The sequence below is a fragment of the Rhinoraja longicauda genome, chromosome 36, assembly GCF_053455715.1.
Source record: "Rhinoraja longicauda isolate Sanriku21f chromosome 36, sRhiLon1.1, whole genome shotgun sequence".
NCBI classification, from domain to species: Eukaryota; Metazoa; Chordata; class Chondrichthyes; order Rajiformes; family Arhynchobatidae; genus Rhinoraja; species Rhinoraja longicauda.
The window spans coordinates 2532413-2556415 of NC_135988.1; the positions used below are offsets into that span (position 1 = coordinate 2532413).

Sequence of the window (24003 nt, forward strand, 5' to 3'; positions counted from 1 at the left end):
AAATTAGTCTGTCTGGGCTATGGGACACAAATCAGTGGTGAGGCAGATAAGAAGGTTGAGCCAAGTACACGTTCAGGCAAACAGGTTTGGCAGACAGTTCTTGCAGGTACATGGCAGGGGACGAGAATGGTCTGTGTGTAGGAAAGGAACTGCAGGTGCTAGTTTAAACCGAACATAGACACAAGATGCTGGAGTAACTCACAGGACAGGCAGCATCTCTGGAGAGAAGGTCTCGAAGGAGAATGGTTTGATGGTTTAACCTGCATTTATTTCAATGCCGGACTGACAGGGTAATTCGGGAATTGGGTTGAAACATGGGAATGGCATACAATAGCTCATTGCGTGGTTCATGGCGTCAGGACACGTAGCTCAATGTTCCGGGACAGAAATGCTGCAGGAACGATGGACCTGGAAGTAAATTTAAAGGGGAACCTTTACCGCGGGACCAGGGTGATAATGCCGATGAGAATGATCAGTAACTTCGAAGATGTCACTGAAATTGGTAGTATAGTGTGCAGTTAAAAAGGATATCTAGGATTTCAACGGAATTTTATAAACTGGGTCAATAGGCTAAGGAACGGCAGATGGACTTTAATTCCGATAATTGTGAGATGGTGCATTTGGCAGAGAAGGACCTATGCAGTGAGGTCCTGGACTGTTGTTGAACAGAGAGACAAAGGGGTGCAGGTACAAAGTTCCATGAAGGTGGCCACACAGGTGGACAGGACGGATTTTTCCATAAATATGAATTTTTCCAATCCGTGAAATGGGACAGAAAGGGAAAATGAATTTTTTTAACGAAGAATGTTCCTTTGGTAAACTCTGGACACTTTAACAAAAGCACTGGATTGGTCAAACCAATTCCTTCTCGTGCAATGTTCAGATGTTAATGAGTGAGAGGAGGCCAATATGGCGGGGAGGGAGGTGGAGAAGAAATAACATCGGTGGAGACCAGACTGGAACCCTGCTCATTATAGCTCCATGTTTGAGTTCCACCCCAGAGGAATCTACTTCTTAAGCCCTTGGCTTCTCTAGGGAGCATAGGCCATTGACAAATGTCCTCCACCTCACTCAGTTGTTGGCGGTTCTTTCGAGATCTCCCCAGTTGAGCCCACTCCCAGGCATTTCTGTCTGGACACCTCTTCTCCAGCTGATCCTGGGGCGACGTCTTTTCCTTTTTCCTTGGGGGTTCCATTTCAGGGCTTGCCCCGTGATGTTTGTGGCAGGTTTTCTGAGGGTGTGTCCAATCCAACCCCATTTTCTCTTTCGAATTTGTAAGTCAATAGGATCCTGGCTTGTTCTTTTCCACAGTTCCACATTGCTTACTTTGCCTCTCCTCCAGATGTTTAGTATTCTTCTGAGCCAGTTGTTAATGAATGTTTGCAGCCTGTTTGTTGTGTGTTTTGTTGTTTTCCATGTCTCTGATCCATACAGCATTACCTGCTTCACGTTTGAGTTAAAGATGCGTATTTTGGTGTTTATTGAGATGTATTTTGAACTCCAGATCTTCCTGAGCATGTTAAACACCACCCGACCCTTATTGATTCTGCTTTTTATGTCTGCATCTGCCCCTCCAGTCCACAACACTGCCTAGGTATGTGAATGTTTCTACCTCCTCCAGGGCTGTGCTGTGCATGAGGATAGGGTTGCTGGTTTTGGAATGAATCTTCATCACCTGTGTCTTTGCTGTATTGGGTGTAAGACCAAGTTTTGTTGCAACTTGTAAGAGTCTGTCCGTCTTCTCCTGCATTTGTATCTGTGTGTGTGAAAGGAGAGCTATGTCGTCAGCAAAGTCAAGGTCATCTAGCTGTTCCCACATTGTCCACTGAATTCCATTTCTTTTCCCTTTAGTTGTTTCCATCATGATCCAGTCAATTGCCAGGAGGACAGGAATGGTGACAGTAGACATCCCTCCTTGACGCTCATCTTGACACTAAAGCTCTGGGAGAGCTGGCCTGCATGCATAACTTTGCATGAGGTTCCATCATACCAGTTCTTGATTAAGTTTATGATCTTGGTGGGAATTCCATAGTGGTCCATTAGGCGCCATAGTGTTGTCCTGTCTAAGCTGTCAAACGCTTTCTCAAAGTCGATGAAGTCGATGTACAGGGACGTGTTCCATTCAATAGACTATTCAATGATGATGCGTAGTGTTGCTATGTGGTCTGTGCATGAGCGATCCTTCCTGAGTCCTGCTTGCTGGTCCCGTAGCCTCTCGTCTACAGCTTCTTGAAGACGGTTGAGGATGACCCGGTTGAGAATTTTACTAGTTACAGAAAGTAGGGTGATCCCTCGGTAGTTGTTACATTTTCTTTAGTCACCTTTTTTTGGCAGTTTCACAATGTATCCCTCTGCCCATTCTGTGGGTGTCTTTTCCTCCCCCCAAATTCTTCCAAAGAAGCCGTAGAGCATGTCTGTTGATGAGTCTATATCTACTTTAAGGGCTTCAGGTGGAATATTGTCAGGGCCAGCAACCTTGCCAGTTTTCAGTTGCTTGATTGCAGCCTTTATTTCTGATTTTATTGGTCTATCACATTAATATGTAGTGGTATCCTGGTTTTGGGAATATGTGGCTGCACTGCCGGTGGTGGCCTGTTTAGGACTTCTTCGAAATCTCTACCCATCTGTCGAGCTGCGCCTCCTGGGTTGAAAGTAGTTGGCCGTTTTTGTCTATAATTGGTTTATTACTGTGCAGGTATGTCCCGGACAATTTCCTTGTGATGGTACACAACTCCCTCATGTTCCTTTGAGTCACTGCAATTACTGCCTCGTTGGCTACCCTCTCCACCAGTGTTCTCTTGTCCTTCCTGATGTTCTTTCGCACTTCTTTGTGGCATCTGTTGTACTTTTGGGCCAAAGCTTTTTTCAGCTCTTGTTCTTGAGTTGTTCACCTTCTCTTTGAACTTTCTCCTCTGTTGCATTGTGTTGAGGGTTTCATCTTTAGATTATCATGAGAATCAGAGGAATCATCTTTAGATTATTCTTACAGTTGCTTACAATACGACCGTGCTTCATATCTTTCTCAGATCACAAAATGCCAAGATTGGTATCCGGAGATGACCTGTGCACGGGAAGACTGGAGGTGGTATATGGAGATACCTGGGGAACCGTGTGCGACCTGCACTGGGATATAAATGATGCCAAAGTGGTGTGCAATCAGCTTCAATGCGGACGCGCTCTATCTGTGCTGGGAGCGGCCTATTTCGGAGAGGGAACTGGGCTTGTGCGGAACGAAGTCTTTGGATGTCAGGGTAATGAGTCAAGCCTTTGGCACTGCCCTCGTTCTTCAGGAACTCATCATTGCAACCACGGGAATGATGTCGGTGTGATCTGTTCTGGTGAGTGCCGCCTTTGAGGGAAATAATTTTAAACCTCAATTGCACTTGGAATACAGAGATCAGTTGTTGACATTTATTTTGAGAAGGGTTCAATTTGGAGTAAGGAAGGGGGAAATTAAGAATACCTACATTAGGTGACTTCCATGCCCGTAAACAGCAATCCGCCAGCAAATCCGGACAGGTCTGCTAATTGATAAAATTAATGTAGAACAATTCAAGATGATTGTGAACAAATTTACCTAAACTTATGGGGTTCGTACAGGAAACGTCGCCGATCAGTTCCCTTCACAGATGCTGCTCGACCCGCTTAGTCACTCCAGCACTTTGATTTTTTTCTCTGGGTCAAGTGTAGGTTTTTTTACAATTCTTGAGAGAAGATGATCTTGCCTCCTGCATAACGTTATGTTTCAACCAAAGTAGCGAAACATCCAGCCATCAGTATTCCAGACCGAATCTCAACAGACTTCATCGAAACAAGGAACTGTGGATGCTGATTTTTTTTAAAGTCACAAAGTGCTGGAGTAACTCAACGGGTTTGGCAGCATCCCTGAAGAACATGGATAGGTTACGTTTCGGGTCCGGACCCTTCTTCAGTGATTATAGGGTGGGAGGGGGGACGGGAGTTAAAGGGCGGGAATTCTTTGGATCGCTGATCGAGGAAACCCCTGAGAGCCTTGAGACCTTCCTGGTGAGGGAGATGTAAAGGGGCCTGACCTGCACGGTAAACATGAGCCAATTGAAAGTCATTGAAGAGTTGAATGGCGTTTGAGATGCCTTGGGTGGATGTGGGGAGGGAGGGGACACGGGGAAAGGTGGGGGGGGTTAGAATAGAATTATATGTGGAGGTGAATTCCCTGGAGCATGAGCAGGCAGAAACAATTTTCCGGAGAGTAATTAACTGCCTTCATGTTTGTTTTTTACTAAAACAGGGAACCCTAAGCCACGACTGGTGGGTGGGAAGAACAGATGTTCTGGCCGGGTGGAATTTCTACACAGAGACAAGTGGGGGACAGTTTGTGATCAGTACTTTAGCTTGGATGCTGCCGGCGTGGTCTGTGAACACCTACAGTGCGGTGCAGTGGCCGCAACGCCCGGAGGTGCTCACTTTGGCCAAGGAACCGGCCCTGTGTGGAAGGAGAACTACCGTTGTCGGGGGAACGAGTCCCGATTAGCTGATTGTCCAGTCTCAGCCTGGGATCAGATTAGCTGTTCACACAGAAACGACGCCAGTCTCATCTGCTCAGGTGAGTCACCGAAGTCCTTTGTACGGAAAAGAAAAGGTTCTCCGGTCGCTGAGATGTTCACAGGAGTGACTTTTCTTAACAATTGAATGAATCTGCCATTTCGTGGCAACCATCTTTGGTTTCTTTTCAAAGGGCGTCAGTTGTCCTTCATCTCCCCCACTGGTAGGTAACGGGGTCATTTTAGTGCTTTGACCTGTCGCTGGACTGAACTTGAGTGTGTAGTGCAGAATTCTGAAGTTTAGCAATAAAGATCTTCCTAATGGTCTTACAGTGGGCGACTAAGAGGAGAGATTGGCACGGTTTCGCGGGTTTTCAATGTAGAATTGGAAACGGAAAATCCATTATTTAACAAGTTTATTTGACTCACTGAACACTTTACTGCTTTCCTTTACTGATAGAGAACAAAAGTAAACGGAGACTTCCAAAAGAGTCCGCCCACTTTCTGGAAAAGCGACGTGCGGGTCTCGCCGAGCGCATTGCATTCAGTTCTGATCAGTATAGACAATAGGAGTAAGGCATTCGGCCCTTCGAGCCAGCACCGCCATTCAATGTGATCATGGCTCATCATTCACAATCAGTACCCCGTTCCTGCCTTCTCCCCATACACCCGGACTCCGCTATCTTTAAGAGCTCTATCTTGCTCTCTCTTGAAAGCATCCAGCGAATCGGCCTCCACTGCCTTCTGAGGCAGAGAATTCCACAGATTCACAACTCTTTGAGTGAAAATGTTTTTCCTCATCTCCGTTCTAAATGGCCTACCCCTTATTCTTAAACTGTGGTCCTTGGTTCTGGACTCCCCCAACATTGGGAACATGTTTCCTGCCTCTAATGTGTCCAACCCCTTAATAATCGTGTACGTTTCGATAAGATCCCCTCTCATCCTTCTAAATTCCAGTGTATACAAGCCTCGTCCCTCCAGTCTTTCAACATACGACAGTCCCGCCATTCCGGGAATTAACCTAGTGAACCAACGCCCTCAATAGCAAGAATATCCTTCCTCAAGTTTGGAGACCAAAATTGCACGCAGTACTCCAGGTGCGGTCTCACTGGGGCCCTGTACATTATATTAGTATATTAGCTATTTGATGAATGGGTGACTATCGTTTACTAGTGTTTCTTCAATAGACAGTTTTTCCTTGTTGCTGGACCCGTCTCTCTAGGTTCGACACGTATATTACTCGGTGTGCTTTTCTGTGCACGCAGAGTGGTCCTGTTTATCTGCCGAAACGACATGTGGGCAACTGTTGCAGTAAACAACCTTGACAACTAGTAGCTGACCAGCAACGTGTTGATAATGTATGGAATTTTTTGGCTTCAGTTAAAAAAAATCAGTCAACATATTTCGTTTTGTAGATGAGAGTTGGTCTCTGAGACTTAGCAATGGGGGCAGCCGCTGCGACGGCCGAGTGGAGGTTTACCACAATGGCCGCTGGGGAAGAGTACATGATCGCTCCTGGAACATCAATGATTCTAACGTGGTCTGCAGAGAGTTGGGCTGCGGCTCCGCCATATTCGCCTACAACTCCTCCAGGTACGGAGAGAGTGAGCTGCCCGTGTGGGTGACCGACGTTCAGTGTGAAGGGGACGAGGCGCGACTCCGAAATTGCAGCACATTTACCATGAATCCGTTTCCCACTGACAGCATTGGCGTTGGGGTCCTGTGTTCAGGTGAATACTGTTACCAAGTTTAAAATTAAAAAATGATAAACTTTGTGAAAGATGAATTTCGAGTTGCAGAGCTTTGTAGATCGGCGGTAGACACAAAATACTGGAGCGACTCAGCGGGACAGGCAGCATCTCTGGAGAGAAGGAATGGGTGACGTTTCGGGTCGAGACCTTTCTTCCACCTTCGATTTAAACCAGCATCTGCAGTTCTTTCTTACACATATGTAGATCGGCATCTGGCTCTTGGGCTCATAATTTCCGCGCCAATAACCAAATCCCTTTTTACACGATTTCCATTGTGTTCTCCCGACAACTGCCACCCCAGACTCTACAACTCAGTGACACACTGGGGACAATATACAATGGCAGGCGATGGTGAGGAGTGGACCGTGTGAAGGAGAAGTCTACACACGAGAAACGCCCTGGTGTGGCGTGGAACAACACCGGCGGCATTTCCGAGGAACAGCTCGTGGTTTTGCCGGGCTGGCTCCAGATGGGGATTTCGGGGCCTGTTTCTAATGAGCAATTCTAGGCGAGCGGGGTTTACCCGAGCGTCATCACCCCGATCTCACCGAGTTCTCCTGACCCCCATTGTGAACAGACAGTCGGACGCTTTGACAACAAGCTACAGCGCCACGTTGGTCGCTGCCCCGCGTCTGGACCACCCCGTCTCCTGACAGCCCTGAGGCTGAGCGAGAGAGTGGAGAGAGAGCGCACTGACATGAAGAGCCCATGGCCCAGACCCTGAAAACATCCGGTTCTATGTGAATAGTCTACAACCACCGAGTGGCATGGCCGATGATTGCCACTGTGAGCCGAGTGTGGTCCTGAGGGCGGTTCCTCGAACAAAGGAATCGGTCGCCAGGGGTCACCCATCTGGGATGATCGTGATGTCCATGTATGTATCTCTGCAGGGTTTGAAGTCGGAGAGCCAGTCTGTGGGTTCAGACGGAGTCTTCCAGCATTTTATGTTTCAAATTCTCCTCTAGATTTTCTCAGAGCTAAATGTAAAATTCCTTTAAAATATAATTGTAGAAGCAGATTCAGAAATTCTAACCAACACATAATGTATAATGCTACATATGGGACCCCCTATTTTGTTGTTCTTCCCCTCCATTATGGGGCTTATGAACGGTCTTTCCGTAAGCTAGGATACTGTCCGATTCACCTCTACCCCATTGCGGACATTGGACTTTGTTGATAGAACTGGTGCGCTACGATGCGGAAAAGTATATTCTGCACGCTGTATTTCCCCCGTTGCTCGAACTGTTGTACTTGAGTTTGACTTGTTTGCATTAATGTATAGTATTAATTGATTCGACCAGATAGCATGCAAAAGTTTTTCATTGTACCTCGGTACACGTGACAATAATAACCTAAACCTTTGATCAACTCCCTTGTTGTTATTCAACAGACCACCGCCGATTACGACTGACCGGGGGTGGAAGTGCATGTGCTGGACGACTGGAGCTTTATTACCACGGGTCTTGGGGCACAGTTTGTGATGACCTCTGGGATCTGCTTGACGATAACGTGGTCTGCAGGCAGCTGGGCTGTGGATATGCTTTGGAAGATAAACCTCTTGGATACTGTGGAGGAAGTCGTGGTCCTATTTGGTTGGATGACGTAAGATGCTCGGGAAATGAATCGTATCTCTGGGAGTGTCCCTCCGCGCCGCTGGGTGAACACGATTGCAGTCATAAAGAAGACGTGACAGTGAAGTGTTCCGGTAAGGGTACCTTCAATCTGCTGATTCTCTGCAGCATGGGATGGGAGGACTCATTCCAGAGATGTAATAAATAATTTACAGCATCCAAGGGGAGCATTGACTGCGGGTAACGGTGCAGAGGCTTCACTCTGAGTAAGTTGTCACCCACTAAACCACATCAAACTCATTCCGCGCGCAGCTCTGTTGATTTCTCCATCAGCAGTTTCCTAGGTTCACGGGAAGATAGAACAAACAACAGTGCGGCGCACAAACAGCCCTTTCTGCCCACAATATCGCGCCGCACATAATGCCAAGTTGAACCAATCTGCTCTGCCCGTCCTTGTTATTCCCTTCCACTCCCCGCATGTGCATATGCCGATGGAAATGCCTTCCAAATGTCAATATCCGATCTCCCTCCACTACCAGCCCTGGCAGAATGTTCCAGGCACCCGCCACTCCCTGTGTTAGAAACTTGGCACGAACATCTTCTTTAATCTTTGTCTCTCTCACCGTCTGCCCTCTCGTCATTAAAAAATGCACCTCTAGTAAAGCTGTTCTGCGCCCACATTCTTCTTGGAATGGGGCGACCAGAACTGCACAAAGAACAGCAAATGCGCCCTCACCAAATTAAGCTGAAACGTGACTTCCCCCACAGAGGAAGGCAAGCAGACCTAACGCCCTCTTACAACTCCATCTCCTTGTGTGCCGACAGTCGTCTACAATTCCAGAAACGTATTTCGTAAAACGCACGTTTGCGTTGAATAGCAACTCTCTCACATTATAACCTGCAATGTAAGCATCTATCAATGAGGAACATATCCCTTTCATACATTCAAATGCGTTTGGATATACAAATAATTTTGGTTTGGAATTAAATTTTATTTGGAAATACAAATAATTGTAGTTACAAGCTCAAGTTCACGCATTTTTATCTTTTGGGGAACGGAAAGGTAAATGATCCAGATTCCCCGATAATGCACTTGATGTTATACACTTTTATTTGGGATTATGATTGCGAATCGTCATTTCGACGTGCTGGAAGATGATTTTTTCTCATGAAATACTGCCAATTTCACTTTCAGCCTTTAACTCTCGAAATTGCCCTACATATTTTCACGAATGGATTTCTCATAATGCGTGCTGTAATTTTAATCGTGATTCTACATAACCTACCCATTGAAACCGACAGATCCTAATTATCTACCATGCAGCTTCTAAACGTCCATGTGCACACGCATGTTTCAAGAACATTTCCTAGCGCGCAAAACAATTTGAAACTAACATGGAATGTGCGCAGTTGGACTGGTTAATCTCGAAAACAAAACTGACCACAAAATACTGACAGATAGGAATGGCAGTTCTCATACATTCAGAGAAACATCGAAACACCTAAAGATAGGAAATTCGTTCTTGAGTGCGGTGGAACTTAAGATGCCCAGGCCCATGTATCTGGAGATGAAACGTGGTCCCTCAAGCTTCTATTGTGACGAATTTTACAATGAAGGAGGTCACAGAGAGAAGGGACAGAGTGTGAGTGGGAATTTGGTCGGCGGATCAGAAGAAAGGACCGACGGGTCGCGAAGTGAGCATTCCCTTTGAAGTGTTAAACCGTGGGGTTTCTTCACAGATGATTCCAGAATCACTTACCAATTATTGGCGTTCAGTTATTTCTGGAATCTCTGCTCGCGTCCCCTCATCATGGACAAGAACAAGGTGTCCTTGTTCCTTTAACTTCCATCCCGCCAGTATCCACTTTCAAAGTTTGATCTTTCGCAATTTCACAAAACCTCAACAACGTTTCACCACCAGATACATACTCCCCTCGCCACCACTTTCGGCAATTTGACTGAACAGCTCACTTTGTGATTCCCCGACGCAGTTATTTTTCGCAACTAACCCTCGCTGATGAGTGTTTCTGGCGATTTGTTGTTTTGTTAATCTAGATATGGCTTTATGTTCAGCGACAAAGAATCTTTGCTGGCTATTGATGGGAACATTGTGATGCTTCGTTCACAGAGCACAAAGAGATGCGCCTGGTGAACGGAAAGCATCGATGTGAAGGGAGAGTGGAGGTGCGGTACAACGGGACATGGGGGACAGTGTGCTCCGAGAAGCTTTACGGAAAGGATGCGGAAGTGATCTGCAAACAACTAAAATGTGGACCTCTCAAATCTTTTTATGATGACGCCGGGAAATATGGAGCGGGCACTGGGCCCATATGGCTCGATGAGATGGATTGTAATTCGCACGAGGCGACTCTTTGGCAATGTCAATCAGACCCTTGGGGGAAACACAACTGTCGGCACATGGAGGATGCAGGTGTTGAATGTGAAGGTAACACAAGAAAGACATCATATGGCGGCTGACATATTAAACCTGAATGTATAAAACCTTCAGCATTCACCCTTTCTCCACAGATGCCGAAATGCCAGAGGGATCCAGTGGCAAGGCCTGCGACGGAGGAAATGAATCTCAATCTCGCCGTTTACCAGGCGAGTCAAAATATTAATTATAGCACCAGCCTGACGTCAATTCCGGATGTGTATTTAACGCATAATATGTGATTATTTTAAACTTTACTCAGAACTACCACTGCGGCTTGATGGCGGCAGCAACAATTGCTCCGGAAGGGTTCGGTTATTGTTCAACAGCAGCTGGGGCACGGTGTGTGATGACTCGTGGGATCTTGCCGATGCCAATGTGGTCTGCAGGCAGTTGGGATGTGGCACTGCTAGTTGGAGTCCAGGAGCGGTTAGCATTGCCCCGGTCTCCGGGGAGATCTGGCTGGATGAAGTCAAATGCACAGGAGCTGAATTATTCCTGTCCAGTTGTCTGTCTTCACCGCTCGGTCAACATGACTGTGATCACAAGGAAGATGTCATTGTAATATGTTCCGGTACGTCCTGTTCGGCAGATTCCTGGATCATTATAACACTTTAAAATCTAAATTAAATGTAATTTTTGTTTCTTTAATGGAGAAAACCTAAATAGATGAAATTGACAGAATGTCTTTGCAATAATGTTCACAGATCCAGTTTTGACTCCCACTGGCTCCAGCATTTCAGGTATTTATTATTCACTCGATGTTGACTGTCGGAATTCCAATCTTTGCTGTCAGTGCTGATATTCGCTTGGTAAGATTTGCTAATTACTAAGGATGCGATGGATGGTTTACACATTGTCAAGCCCAGTGTTCGAACCAGACTTGCAAACAGTGTGTCCAACTCCAGCTAACATGTCTTCGCGACGGCACAGAATGCGGACGTCCGCATTGCTGTCCGCCCTCGACACCCCCAATAAAGTGGCGATCAGCTGCCCCAATGACAGGTGGCAGTTGGCAGAATTTATATGCATTTTTCGGTTAGGATTACTGATTTTAGAGTAACGGCTTTTAATGAATTCGTATTATGTGTTGGAATCAAGATAGGTTGTGACTTTGAGAAGAATTTGCAGGTGTCGGTATTCCCTACTGACGGTTGCATTTCGCGTCAGTGGAGAAAATGGTTCGCTCTATTACATAGAAACATACAAAATAGGTGCTGGAGGAGGCCACTTGGCCCTTCGAGCCAGCACCGACATTCATTGTGATTATGGCTGATCCTCCACAATCAGTAACCAGTGCCTGCCTTCTCCCCATCTCCCTTGATTCCACTAGCCCCTAGAGCTCTATCTAACTCTCCCTTAAATTCATCAAGTGAATTGGCCTCCACTGCCTTCTGTGAGCTACAATTTCACAACTCTCTGGGTGAAAACGTTTTTCCTCATCTCAGTTTTAAATGGCCTCCCCTTTATTCTTAGACTCTGCCCTCTGGTTCTGGACTCCCCCAACATTGGGGAAATTTTTCCTGCATCTAGCTGTCCAGTCCTTTTATAATTTTATACGTTTCTATAAGATTCCTTCTCGTCCTTCTAAATTCCAGTGAATACAAGCCCCTTTCCAATCTTTCCTCATATGAAAGTCCCGCCATCCTGGGATTAAACTCGTGACCCTACACTGCACTGCCTCAATAGCAAGAATATCCTTCCTAAAATTAGGAGACCAAAACTGCACACAATACTCTAGATGTGGTCTCACCAGGACCCTGTAGAACTCCAGAAGGACCTCTTTACTCCTATACTCAAATCCTCTCGTTCTGAAGGCCAACATGCCATTAGCTTTCTTCACTGCCTGCTGTACCTGCATGTTTACTTTCAGTGACTGGTGTCGTTGCACTTCCCTTTTACCCAATCTGACACCATTGAGATAATAATTTATGTCTCCTTGTTTTTGCCGCCAAAGTGGATGACCTCACATTTATCTACATTATACTGCACCAGCCATGCATCTGCCCACTCACTCAAGTTGACCATGTCACCCTATACCCTCCTAACATCCTCTTGGCAGTTCACACTGCCACCCAGCTTTGTGTCATTTGCAAATACTACTTTTAATTCCATCATCCAAATCATTAATATATATTGTAAATAGTTGCGGCCGAATCCTCGTAGCACTCCACTCACCACTGCCAACCATTCTGAAATGGATCCGTTTATTCCTACTCTTTGCTTCCTGTGTGCCAACCAATTCTCTATCCATGTCAATACCCTACGCCCAATACCATGTGCTCTAATTTTGCCCACTAATCTCTTGTGTGGGACCTTATCAGTTGCTTTCTGAAAGTCCAGATACACTACATCCACTGGCTCTCCTTCATCCATTTTACTTGTCACATCCTCAAAAAATTCCAGAAGATTCGTCAAGCATGATTTCCCCTTCATAAATCCATGCTTACTTGGATTTATCCTTTTACTGCTATCCAAATATGCCATTCGTACTTCCTTAATAATTGACTCCAGCATCTTCCCCACCACCGAAGTCGGGCTAACTGGTCTATAATTCCCCGTTTTCTCTCTATTGCTCCTTTCTTGAAAAGTAGGATAACATTTGCTATCCTCCAATCCACAGGAACTGATGCGGAATCAATAGAACATTGGAAAATGATCACCATTACGTCCATGATTTCTAGAGCCACCTCCTCAAGTACCCTGGGATGCAGACCATCACATCCTGGGGATTTATCGCCCTTCAGTCCCATCAGTCTACCCAATACTATTTCTCACCTAATGCACATTTCTTTCAGTTCTTCTGTCTCCCTAGTTCCCCCGCCCCCTATACATTGGGGAGATTGTTTATGTATTCTTTAGTGAAGACAATAGACAATAGACAATAGGTGCAGGAGTAGGCCATTTGGCCCTTCGAGCCAGCACCGCCATTCAATGTGATCATGGCTGATCATTCTCAATCAGTACCCCGTTCCTGCTTTCTCCCCATGCCCCCTGACTCCGCTATCCTTAAGAGCTCTATCTAGCTCTCTCTTGAATGTATTCAGAGAATTGGCCTCCACTGCCTTCTGAGGCAGAGAATTCCACAGATTCACAACTCTCTGACTAAAAAGGTTTTTCCTCATCTCTGTTCTAAATGGCCTACCCCTTATTCTTAAACTGTGGCCCCTGGTTCTGGACTCCCCCAACATTGGGAACATGTTTCCTGCCTCTAACGTGTCCAACCCCTTAATAATCTTATACGTTTCTATAAGATCCCCTCTCATCCTTCTAAATTCCAGTGTATACAAACCTAGTCGCTCCAGTCTTTCAACATATGACAGTCCCGCCATTCCAGGAATTAACCTAGTAAACCTACGTTGCACGCCCTCAATAGCAAGAATATCCTTCCTCAAATTTGGAGACCAAAACTGCACACAGTACTCCAGGTGCGGCCTCACTAGGGCCCTGTACAACTGCAGAAGGACCTCTTTGCTCCTATACTCAACTCCTCTTGTTATGGATGTCAACATTCCATTGGCTTTCTTCACTGCCTGCTGTACCTGCATGCTTCCTTTCAGTGACTGATGCACTAAGACACCCAGATCACGTTGTACGTCCCCTTTTCCTAACTTGACACCATTCAAATAATAATCTGCCTTCCTATTCTTACCACCAAAGTGGATAACCTCACACTTATCCACATTAAACTGCATCTGCCATGCATCCGCCCACTCACACAACAATAGACAATAGACAATAGACAATAGGTGCAGGAGTAGGCCATTCAGCCCCTCGAGCCAGCACCGCCATTCAATGCGATCATGGCTGATCACTATCAATCAGTACCCCGCTCCTGCCTTCCCCCCATACCCCCTCACTCCGCTATCCTTAAGAGCTCTATCCAGCTCTCTCTTGAAAGCATCCAACGAACTGGCCTCCACTGCCTTCTGAGGCAGAGAATTCCACACCTTCACCACCCTCTGACTGAAAAAGTTCTTCCTCATCTCCGTTCTAAATGGCCTACCCCTTATTCTCAAACTGTGGCCCCTTGTTCTGGACTCCCCCAACATTGGGAACATGTTATCTGCCTCTAATGTGTCCAATCCCCTAATTATCTTATATGTTTCAATAAGATCCCCCCTCATCCTTCTAAATTCCAGTGTATACAAGCCCAATCGCTCCAGCCTTTCAACATACGACAGTCCCGCCATTCCGGGAATTAATCTAGTGAACCTACGCTGCACGCCCTCCATAGCAAGAATATCCTTCCTCAAATTTGGAGACCAAAACTGCACACAGTACTCCAGGTGCGGTCTCACCAGGGCCCGGTACAAGCTGTCCAAGTCACCCTGCAACCTCATAGCATCTTCCTCACAGTTCACACTGCCACCTAGCTTTGTATCATCGGCAAATTTGCTAATGGTACTTTAAATCCCTTCATCCAAGTCATTGATGTATATTGTAAATAGCTGCGGTCCCAACACCGAGCCTTGCGGTACCCCTCTAGTCACTGCCTGCCATTCTGAAAGGGACCCATTTATCCCCACTTTTGCTTTCTGTCTGTCAACCAACTTTCTATCCATGTCAGTACCCTACCTCCAATACCATGTGCTCTAATTTTGCCCATCAATCTCCTATGTGGGACCTTGTCGAAGGCTTTCTGAAAGTCGAGGTACACCACATCCACCGGTTCTCCCCTGTCAATTTTCCTAGTTACATCCTCAAAAAATTCCAGTAGATTAGTCAAGCACGATTTCCCCTTTGTAAATCCATGCTGACTCGGAACGATCCTGTTACTGTGATCCAAATGCTCCGCAATTTCGTCTTTTATAATTGACTCCAGCATCTTCCCCACCACTGATGTCAGACTAACTGGTCTATAATTTCCCGTTTTCTCTCTCCCTCCTTTCTTGAAAAGTGGGATAACATTAGCTACCCTCCAATCCACTGGAACTGACCCGGAATCTATAGAACATTGGAAAATAATTACTAATGCGTCCACAATTTCTTGAGCCACCTCCATAAGCACCCTGGGATGCAGACCATCAGACCCTGGGGATTTATCAGCCTTGAGTCCCATTAGTCTACCCAAAACTTTTTCCTGCCTAATGTGGATTTCCTCCAGTTCCTCTGTCACCCTAGGATCTCTGGCCACTAGAACATCTGGGAGATTTTTTGTATCCTCCTCAGTGAAGACAGATCCAAAGTACCGGTTCAACTCTTCTGCCATTTCCTTGTTCCCCATAATAAATTCCCCTGCTTCTGTCTTCAAGGGACCCACATTTGCCTTGACTATTTTTTTCCTCTTCACATACCTAAAAAAGCTTTTACTATCCTCCTTTATATTATTGGCTAGTTTACCCTCGTACCTCATCTTTTCTTCCCGTATTGCCTTTTTAGTTATCTTCTGTTGCTCTTTAAAAGAGTCCCAATCCTCTGGCTTCCCACTCTTCTTTGCTATGTTATACTTCTTCCCTTTTATTTTTATGCTGTCCTTGACTTCCCTTGTCAGCCACGGGTGCCTCTTACTCCCCTTAGAATCTTTCCTCCTCTTTGGGATAAATTGATCCTGCAACTTCTGCATTATTCCCAGGAATACCTGCCATTGCTGTTCCACAGTCTTTCCTGCTAGGGCCTCCTTCCAGTCAATTTTGACCAACTCCTGCCTCATGCCTCTGTAATCCCCTTTGCCATACTGTAATACTGACACCTCCGATTTTCCCTTCTCCCTCTCCATTTCTAGAGTAAAACTTATCATATTGTGGTCACTGCCTCCTAATGGCTCATTTACCTCGAGTCCCCTTATCAGGTCAGGTTCATTACATAACACTAAATCCAGAATTGCCTTCTCCCTGGTAGGCTCCAGTACAAGCTGTTCTAAGAATCCATCTCGGAGGCACTCCACAAACTCTCTTTCCTGGGGTCCATTACCAACCTGATTTTCCCAGTCTACCTGCATGTTGAAATCTCCCATGACCACCGTAGCATTACATTTGTGACATGCCAATTTTAGCTCCTGATTCAACTTGCACCCTATGTCGAGGCTACTGTTTGGGGGCCTGTAGATGACTCCCATTAGGGTCTTTTTACCCTTACAATTCCTCATCTCTATCCATACTGATTCTACATCTCCTGATTCTATGTCACTCCTTGCAAGGGAGCGAATATCATTCCTTACCAACAGAGCTACACCGCCCCCTCTCCCCACCTACCTGTTTTTTCTGTACGTTGTGTACCCCTGAATATTCAGCTCCCAGCCCTGGTCCTCTTGTAGCCATGTCTCAATGATTCCCACAACATCATACTTGCCAATGTCTAACTGAGCCTCAAGCTCATCCACTTTATTTCTTATACTTCGCGCATTTAAATACAACACTTTAACTTCGGTATTTACCTCCCCTCTCACACCGGTCACAATTGGCCCTGACCTTACTCTCATATCCCTTCTAGAACTTCCCTTCCCATTCATACGAGAGTCCTTTACAGTTTCTCCTGTATTCGCTTCCCCTTTAACTTCATCTTCATATTCCCAATTTGCCAACCCCTTCCCCCCCCCACTACTTAGTTTAAAGCCACGCTTGTAGCACTAGCAAACCTGCCTGCCAGAATGTTGGTCCCCCTGCTGTTAAGGTGTAACCCATCCCTTTTGTACAGTTCCCCCCTACCCCAGAAGAGATCCCAGTGGTCCAGAAATCTAAATCCCTGCTCCCTGCACCAGCCCCTCAGCCATACATTCTAATCCACGATCTCTCTGTTCCTGCCCTCACCAACACGAGGTACAGGCAGCAGTCCAGAGATAACCACCCTTGATGTCCTACTTCTCAGTCTTCTTCCTAACTCCCTAAACTCATGCTGCAGTATCTCCTTCCTCTTCCTCCCGACGTCATTTGTGCCCACATGCACAACTACTTCCGGTTGATCACCTTCCCAGGCTAGGATGTTCTGAAGCAGCTCCGTGATGTCTTGAACCCTGGCACCAGGGAGGCAACAAACCATCCTCGACTCCCGCCTGTCGCCACAGAATCTACTGTCCGTACCTCGGACAATGGAGTCACCGACTACTATGGCTCTTCCTGACTTCGGTCTCCCCGGTCGAGTTTCCTTGCCTGGGATAGAACCGCCAACGCGACTGCCGCTTGGACTGAAAACGTCTTCTGCCCCAACAGTTCCCAATAGGGTGTACCTGTTTGCAATAGGCACAGCCACCGGGGTCTCCTGTAGTCCACGTTCGCTCTCCCCTGAAACGGTCTCCCACCTTCGCTCGACCTGGACCCTTGGCTTGACAGCCTCACAGTAGGTCCTGTCCAGGAAACTCTCGCATTCCCGGATGGCCCTGAGGTCAACCAGCTGCTTTTCCAACTCTGTCACACGTCCAGTCAGGAGCTGCACCTCCAGTCAAGACAGAACCATAGTACCTGTTCGACTCTTCTGTCATTTCCTTGTTCCCGATAATAATTTCACCTGTGTCTGCCTTCAAGGGACCCAAATTTATCTTTACTAATCTTTTTCTCTTTACATACCCAAAGAAGGTTTTACTATCCGTCTTTATATTCGTGGCCAGCTTACACTCGTACTTCATCTTTTCACCCCATATTGCCCTTTTTGTTACCTTTTGTTGTCCTTTGAAAGTTGCCCAATCCTCTGGATTCCCGCTACTCTTTAGCTGTGTTGTACATCTTTTCTTTTAGTTTATTCCATCCTTAACTTCCCTTGTCAGCCACGTATGCCTCTTGCTCCCCTTAGAATCTTTCTTCCTCTTTGGAATGAAATAATCCTCCATCTTCTGTATTATGCCCAGAAATTCCTGCCATTGCTGTGCCACCTCATTGCTGCTAGGGCCCTTTTCCAGTCGCCCTTGACCAGCTCCTATCTCATGCCTTCATAGTCCCCTTTGTTCAACTGCAACACTGACACTTCTGATTTAACCTTCTCCCTCTCAAATGGCAGATTAAAGCTGGTCATTACCTCCGAGCGGTTCATTTACCTTGAGTTCCCTTATTAAACAAAACTATAAAGTATAATCGAAATACCCGCGACGACTTACTCTTAGTGCGCATGATAGATGTTCGGCCTTTTCTAACAAGCATCATCCTGAGCAAAATGACGTTAAAATTTAAGACATGCACTTCTTGGTGTCCGTATTCCTCTGATTTGGATTTTATGATACCGGGTGTGCGCCGAGCTCTGCAGATGCACATTATGTTTGAATATAACTATGCATCAGCTAGTTGGATAGGGCGGCACTGGTTAGGAATCAGGACTTTCCGATATATTCTGTATTAATTCCGTTCCGCCCAGCACGACAGAGAATTCCATTGATATCATTCTACATCTCTTTGCCGTCATAACCTCTGTGTCGTGGTCATAGGCAGAAAAATGTAAAACAAGACGTCAACAGCAGAGCCCCAATTATGAGTGTTATTGCTCATCTTGTTTTCATTAAGCAAGTTCAGACTCGACTCCGAAAATGTATCCTTCTATTCGAGTTCCTCTATCGTGAGATCCTTGGTGTTGACCATTGAAGTCACACAGCCTATTTGCAGACGCAGTTATTCTGGGGATATTTTAACGTATTCTTGAACCGGCAATCGTTCCAAATCCAGAACCGTGAGTGGAAATATGAGTGGAATTCAAAATAACTTGCTTCGGGCTAGTTTGCCCTCCCTGCCATGAGATATCACGCGGCCTGTATCCAATGGGGACCACTGCAGGGGATAGTACTGCTAAACGAGGCCTGAATGAAAATTAGTCTTTTTATTGGTTTCCACTCACCTGTTAATCCGCTGCAATGCCCCAGAGGATTATTGGGAAAATTCATGGCGAAGGAAGATGCACAATCAGAGGTTAAAATTAATCAAAGCTCGCTGCACCTGCTTTAACTATGGAGCTATAACGACTGTTTTGAAGTTATTCTTGAATTTGTATTTTAGTGTTGGGGAATAAGATGCCCTCTATGATTGTTGTCGCCTGCATAACCCTTGGAATCCTCCTCATCGGTGAATTACTCGCACTGATGCTGATAACACGGAGACGGGCAGCAAAAAGAGGTGAGGGTCAACTTGACACAATTATTGTTCCAGATAGTATCTCATAAGTCAATGAGACTCCGGTTCCAACCAGTTTTCCCAATGTTCTTGCATTATTAAATGTGTATTTTGTAACTCTTTAAGCGGTTCTATTGGAACTGTCCATTTGTAGTAACAGAATGGAAAGATTAATTGTTGGATGGCTGCTCGATTGTTCACGTGAACGTCGTTCATATATCTGTTCAACATTTGGCTCGTTTCACTTCTGCGGACCCGCTGCATAACCTTGAGCATTCTGATTAGATTCTATTCATCACATCGAGATGTCGCACTTTCCTCACGTTTAATGAACTAGGACATCCTTATTCCCCATCTCTTAACATTCATTTGATGCAACACAATCCTTATCTATCACTTCCTAAATTGACAAACCTGCGAAACTTTCATTTCATCTTGACACTGCTGCTATCTACAAATACCTAATATCGTCACCCAGAATGTAATCAGCGCCAGCGTGAGGGAGTAAATATCAGGAACTGTTCCCACTGTGCTTTCGATGTTCCTGGTGTTAATATTAATAGCTCGTTTTTGCAATAAGACATTAGTCCGTGCAGCGGGACTCTTCCATGTTTATGCTCACCAACACTTTCCCTTAATTGTCAACACGTTACCATTTTGCATCTTGTTCACAAAGGTTTACCTGTAACTGTTAAATTCACGTCTTGCATGTCAGTAAGTTAAACCCAACTGTGTCTCCGGCAGGTGCAGGTATTAGTGGCAGGGGCTCACCGATCGGCTTTTACCAGGCAATTTATGAAGAGATTGAGGATACTCCCGCTGGCAAGAGTTTCAGTCAGACACATGATTCAGGTGGGTATTTGCACCTGGCATCCACTTTTCAAAGCATAAATATCGCCTCAATTCCAACAATTGCATTAATGATCAATTAGTAAAAAGAAAACAAAAGAACAACAGATACGTCAAGCAATAAAAACAATCTGATGGAGGATCTCAGCGGGTCAGGCAGAATCTATGACGGGAAATGGGCAGAGGACCTTTCGTGACGGGACCCTTCTTCAGGACCACGGGGGAGGGAGATCATTGGAAGAAGTGAGGGGAAGAGGTGGGGCAAGATCTGAGAAATGACAGGTAGATCTATATGGGAAGGGTTTAATGTGCAGATAAGTTAATTTGATGGAGAAGAGTGGAAGTCGTCACGAAGGCTGGAGGTGATAAGCTACAAATGGAGGTCAAAGGGTGGCAGAAGGTCGAATCTGAAGAGAAAGAAACGTGCAAGTCAAATATGGAACCATTGAGTGGGATGGTGGGGATTTGGGGAAAAAGGGATGAAAAGAGTGGACCCGGTGCGGGTCGGGATTGGTGATCAGCTGGTTGAGAATGTGGGGAAGACGAAAGGGAATGAGAGACGAAGGGTGGCCGCAGTGGAAAGAAAGGGTGTTTGAGGGTGCCTGGGATGATCAGAGGAGGAGGGGGTAGTGTTCACGTGAAATTGGAGAATTTAATAACTCTCGCTTGCGCTTGTGTTGAATTCTAGACTCTGGTTCCAATGAATCCATCAGTCACCTCGAATATTACACCAGCGTCCCTCTGGATGGGTCTCTTCTTGCACAAGAATGTCCAGAAGGAAACTCCTCCAGTGTTCGCGGTTGGTACAACTTTTGCTTTTTCAGTTTCTCTTATTTTATTTTATTTTGCCTGTGATCAGAAACGAACATCGAAATGTGCGCGAACATGTCCGCCGAGGAATGAGTGGGACCTGTCTCATTCTGGCTCATGCTTCCTCCTAGACCTGGTTCCGGACGCCCATGACGATGCTGAGAGTGAAACCATTGCTTCTCCGGGCTGTCAGTTCCGGATTGGCGCTGGCGACGATGACCTTCTGAAGATCACAGCTGCCGGCGGTGATGTCGACAATGACGGTGAGTTCAGTCTCTTCCAATCTTCTTTGTGGAAAAACATTCCGCAGATTTTATTTTTCTATTTTCACTTCCGTGCTTAAAAGGTTTCCTGAAACAAAACAAAAAACAATGTTCCGAGAAAGTGGCCCACGGGCAGTTCTGTCCTCACTCCAACAAGGTGCCACTGCCGACTGTAATGTGGACAACACGACTATCTGATATTGCATGTTCATGTCGGCTTTTGTTTTCCTTATACTGTGTTGTGAACCTGCACTTGAATGGCGGGGATAAACAGAACCCATTTCCAGTCACAGTGCGCCAACAGTCCTTTCACAAAACAGAATTATGTACAATCCGCACTGATGATTATTCCGATGTCGCTGTTCTTCCATAATTGGACAAACCTCGCCGTGCGATGCCGTCTCTCACGCACTGAGATGCCTGTCATTCTGTATCACTCCCACAGAGCGGACTTCGCAGATTGTCACTGATCCTGCATTCCCGCCTGCCGGCTCTACAAACAGCAACGACAAACTTCACTGCGGCACATTCACAGTCCCAGCCCTTGCAGCACCCATTGGCGTCGATGGCTCGTTTCCATCTTTTACATCAGAGCCATGAAGGCAGTAATGAAAACGTTTCATTGTTTGCTTCCACTCTCTGTATCCCGATACCAGTGATGTACGGATGAGGAGTTGTGTAATTCACGTGGATTTCCCACAGAATGAAAAATGACTGAGTTTATATATCTGTGATACTAAATCGGATTAAAGTTATCAGGGAGAAAATTCCATATATTTGCGTTGAAATGAAAACATTGTTACTTTTAAATTGCCTGCACATTATTTCATGACGCCCAGTATCGATTAATGGACAGGAGAGTAATACTTTCGGTGTGATTACACTGTGCATCTCTAATTAAGAGACTAAAACAAATTAAAGGGAATAATATTATCCCCACTATTTGTATTTAATTCCATTCTGCATTTTACCCGCCCCAATGTTTTAACTTGTTTTTTTCCCCAGATACGTTGTTCCAACGCGAGTCTTGAAGTGATGAAAAAAGTTCTGTGTTTGATCGGACAGCACATGCCTCTTACCTTTCCAGCAACATGAACAAGCAAATGTCCACTGCATTGTCTTCACTCGCTGTATTATCGCAAACACTGTATAATCGATATGATTTGCTTTCAGATCAATGCGCTTGATGTTTGTCCAAAAGCTTGCATGAAAACATCTTTATTTAGCTTAATGCGTGCGTGCTGGAATGTGACTGGATAAATATTTCTGTGGAAGAGAGATCAAAGTGACATTCTTTAAATAATAATCTAATTATCGGAAGTTCTTTTTATGGTGCCTATTTTTCAAATCCTGTATAAATGCCTAAGAGAGTGCGGGAGATTAACTTAATGCAATCTCGATTTTGCCGAGCCTTACATTGCTTTGGTTATGGTCAGTAATATTTTTTTTTCATTCCGTGTTTAATGGACATACCCGGAAAACAATAAATATTTCAGAGGATGTTTGATCGTGTTCTTTTTTTGTCCGAAAACGAGTGTCCGTCTCGGGCACACTGAAACAACAGCCATTAGATTGCTTGTAATCTTAAAGTGAGAGCGAAAGATGCAGCCTAAAAACCCATAAACATAGTTCTGGCACTAGATATTTAGCAGCAGCAGAGTAGAGTCTGAAGAAGGGCCTCGACCCGAGACGTCACCCATTCCTTCCCTCCAGAGATGCTGCCTGTCCCACTGCGTTACTCCAGCTTCTTGTGTCTATCTTTACACTGCCAGAGTTGGAAGTATACATTGCGGAAGCGTTCGCAACCTCAGCTCCCATCAGCACATGCAGATATCAGAAGTGAAATTAGAAATTCGTGAACCGCTCGCCAAATGGTCATAAAAAGGAGAGAGAAAGCGAGCAAACTGTAAAGTCAGGAGGCACAAGAGACTTGCAAATGCTGGAAACCAGCAAATAAATAGTGCAGGAGGATCTCAGCGGGCCAGTCAGCATCTGTGGAGGGAAATAGATAATGTTTTCTCTTCGGGACTCCATTCAGACAGATGTAGGGGATGAGGGGCTGGAAACGAGAGGTCGGGACGGTGGAAAGACTGCACAGTGACAGGTAGGAGCAGTCGAGGGGGTAATTGGGGAAATAGACTAGAGGTGAAATGGAGACAAATGGGTGCCAGATAAGGAGAAGGGGAATGAAGTGTAAAGACGCAGGGTGGGAAGGCGTCTGGCGTTAGGAAAGTGGGGCAATAAAATGGAAATATGTGGTCGGAGTAAAGAGGGATGGACAATGTGAGACAGAAGGAGAGGAGCGTACGCGGTGATGGGGATGGTGGGACCACGTTGTGCTATCCCGAGGGTGGGGGGGGCTCAGGTATTTCACTAGAAATGAGAGAATTCAATGTTCCTGCATTGGCTGGTAGGCTGTCCAAGCGGAAGATGAGGTGCTGGTCTAACAGTTTGCGCATGTTCTCCCTCTAGCCCCGGAGGAGCCTGAGAACAGAAACACCATGAGAGGAATGGGAAGGGATGTTAAAATAGTCTCAACCGGGAGCTCTAGCTAATCCTTGCAAATAGAGCGGGTTTAAGTACACTTTCTGATCTGCTAAGTGGTTTAGGGGAAGTGTCAGCTTGTGGTTCTGAATGAGTCAAGTTCAGGATCATTAACCTTTGTCTCCACTTTCTTTGGAGAGTCTGATCTTACATCTGAACTTGGAATAATACCAAAGTCTGACAGATCTGATTGGTCTGTGCTTTGCTCTCGTACAGGTCCATCCCTTGTGGGGG

The 24003-nt window shown here is 45.7% G+C and overlaps 1 protein-coding gene across 1 annotated transcript in view; it reads left to right on the forward strand.

Moving 5' to 3' along the window:
* LOC144610257 (scavenger receptor cysteine-rich type 1 protein M130-like) overlaps positions 1-22719 on the forward strand; it is a 73202-nt gene extending 50483 nt beyond the window's left edge. The window contains exons 7-20 of the mRNA XM_078428846.1: positions 3027-3338; positions 4268-4582; positions 5936-6250; positions 7662-7976; positions 9972-10289; positions 10373-10447; positions 10540-10851; positions 10985-11020; positions 19190-19306; positions 20048-20155; positions 20841-20951; positions 21094-21225; positions 21671-21830; positions 22231-22719. Coding sequence (XP_078284972.1) covers positions 3027-3338; positions 4268-4582; positions 5936-6250; positions 7662-7976; positions 9972-10289; positions 10373-10447; positions 10540-10851; positions 10985-11020; positions 19190-19306; positions 20048-20155; positions 20841-20951; positions 21094-21225; positions 21671-21825 — 2621 coding nt within the window. The 3' untranslated portion in view covers positions 21826-21830; positions 22231-22719. The remainder of the gene's footprint in view (positions 1-3026; positions 3339-4267; positions 4583-5935; positions 6251-7661; positions 7977-9971; positions 10290-10372; positions 10448-10539; positions 10852-10984; positions 11021-19189; positions 19307-20047; positions 20156-20840; positions 20952-21093; positions 21226-21670; positions 21831-22230) is intronic.
* Positions 22720-24003: the final 1284 nt, after the last annotated feature.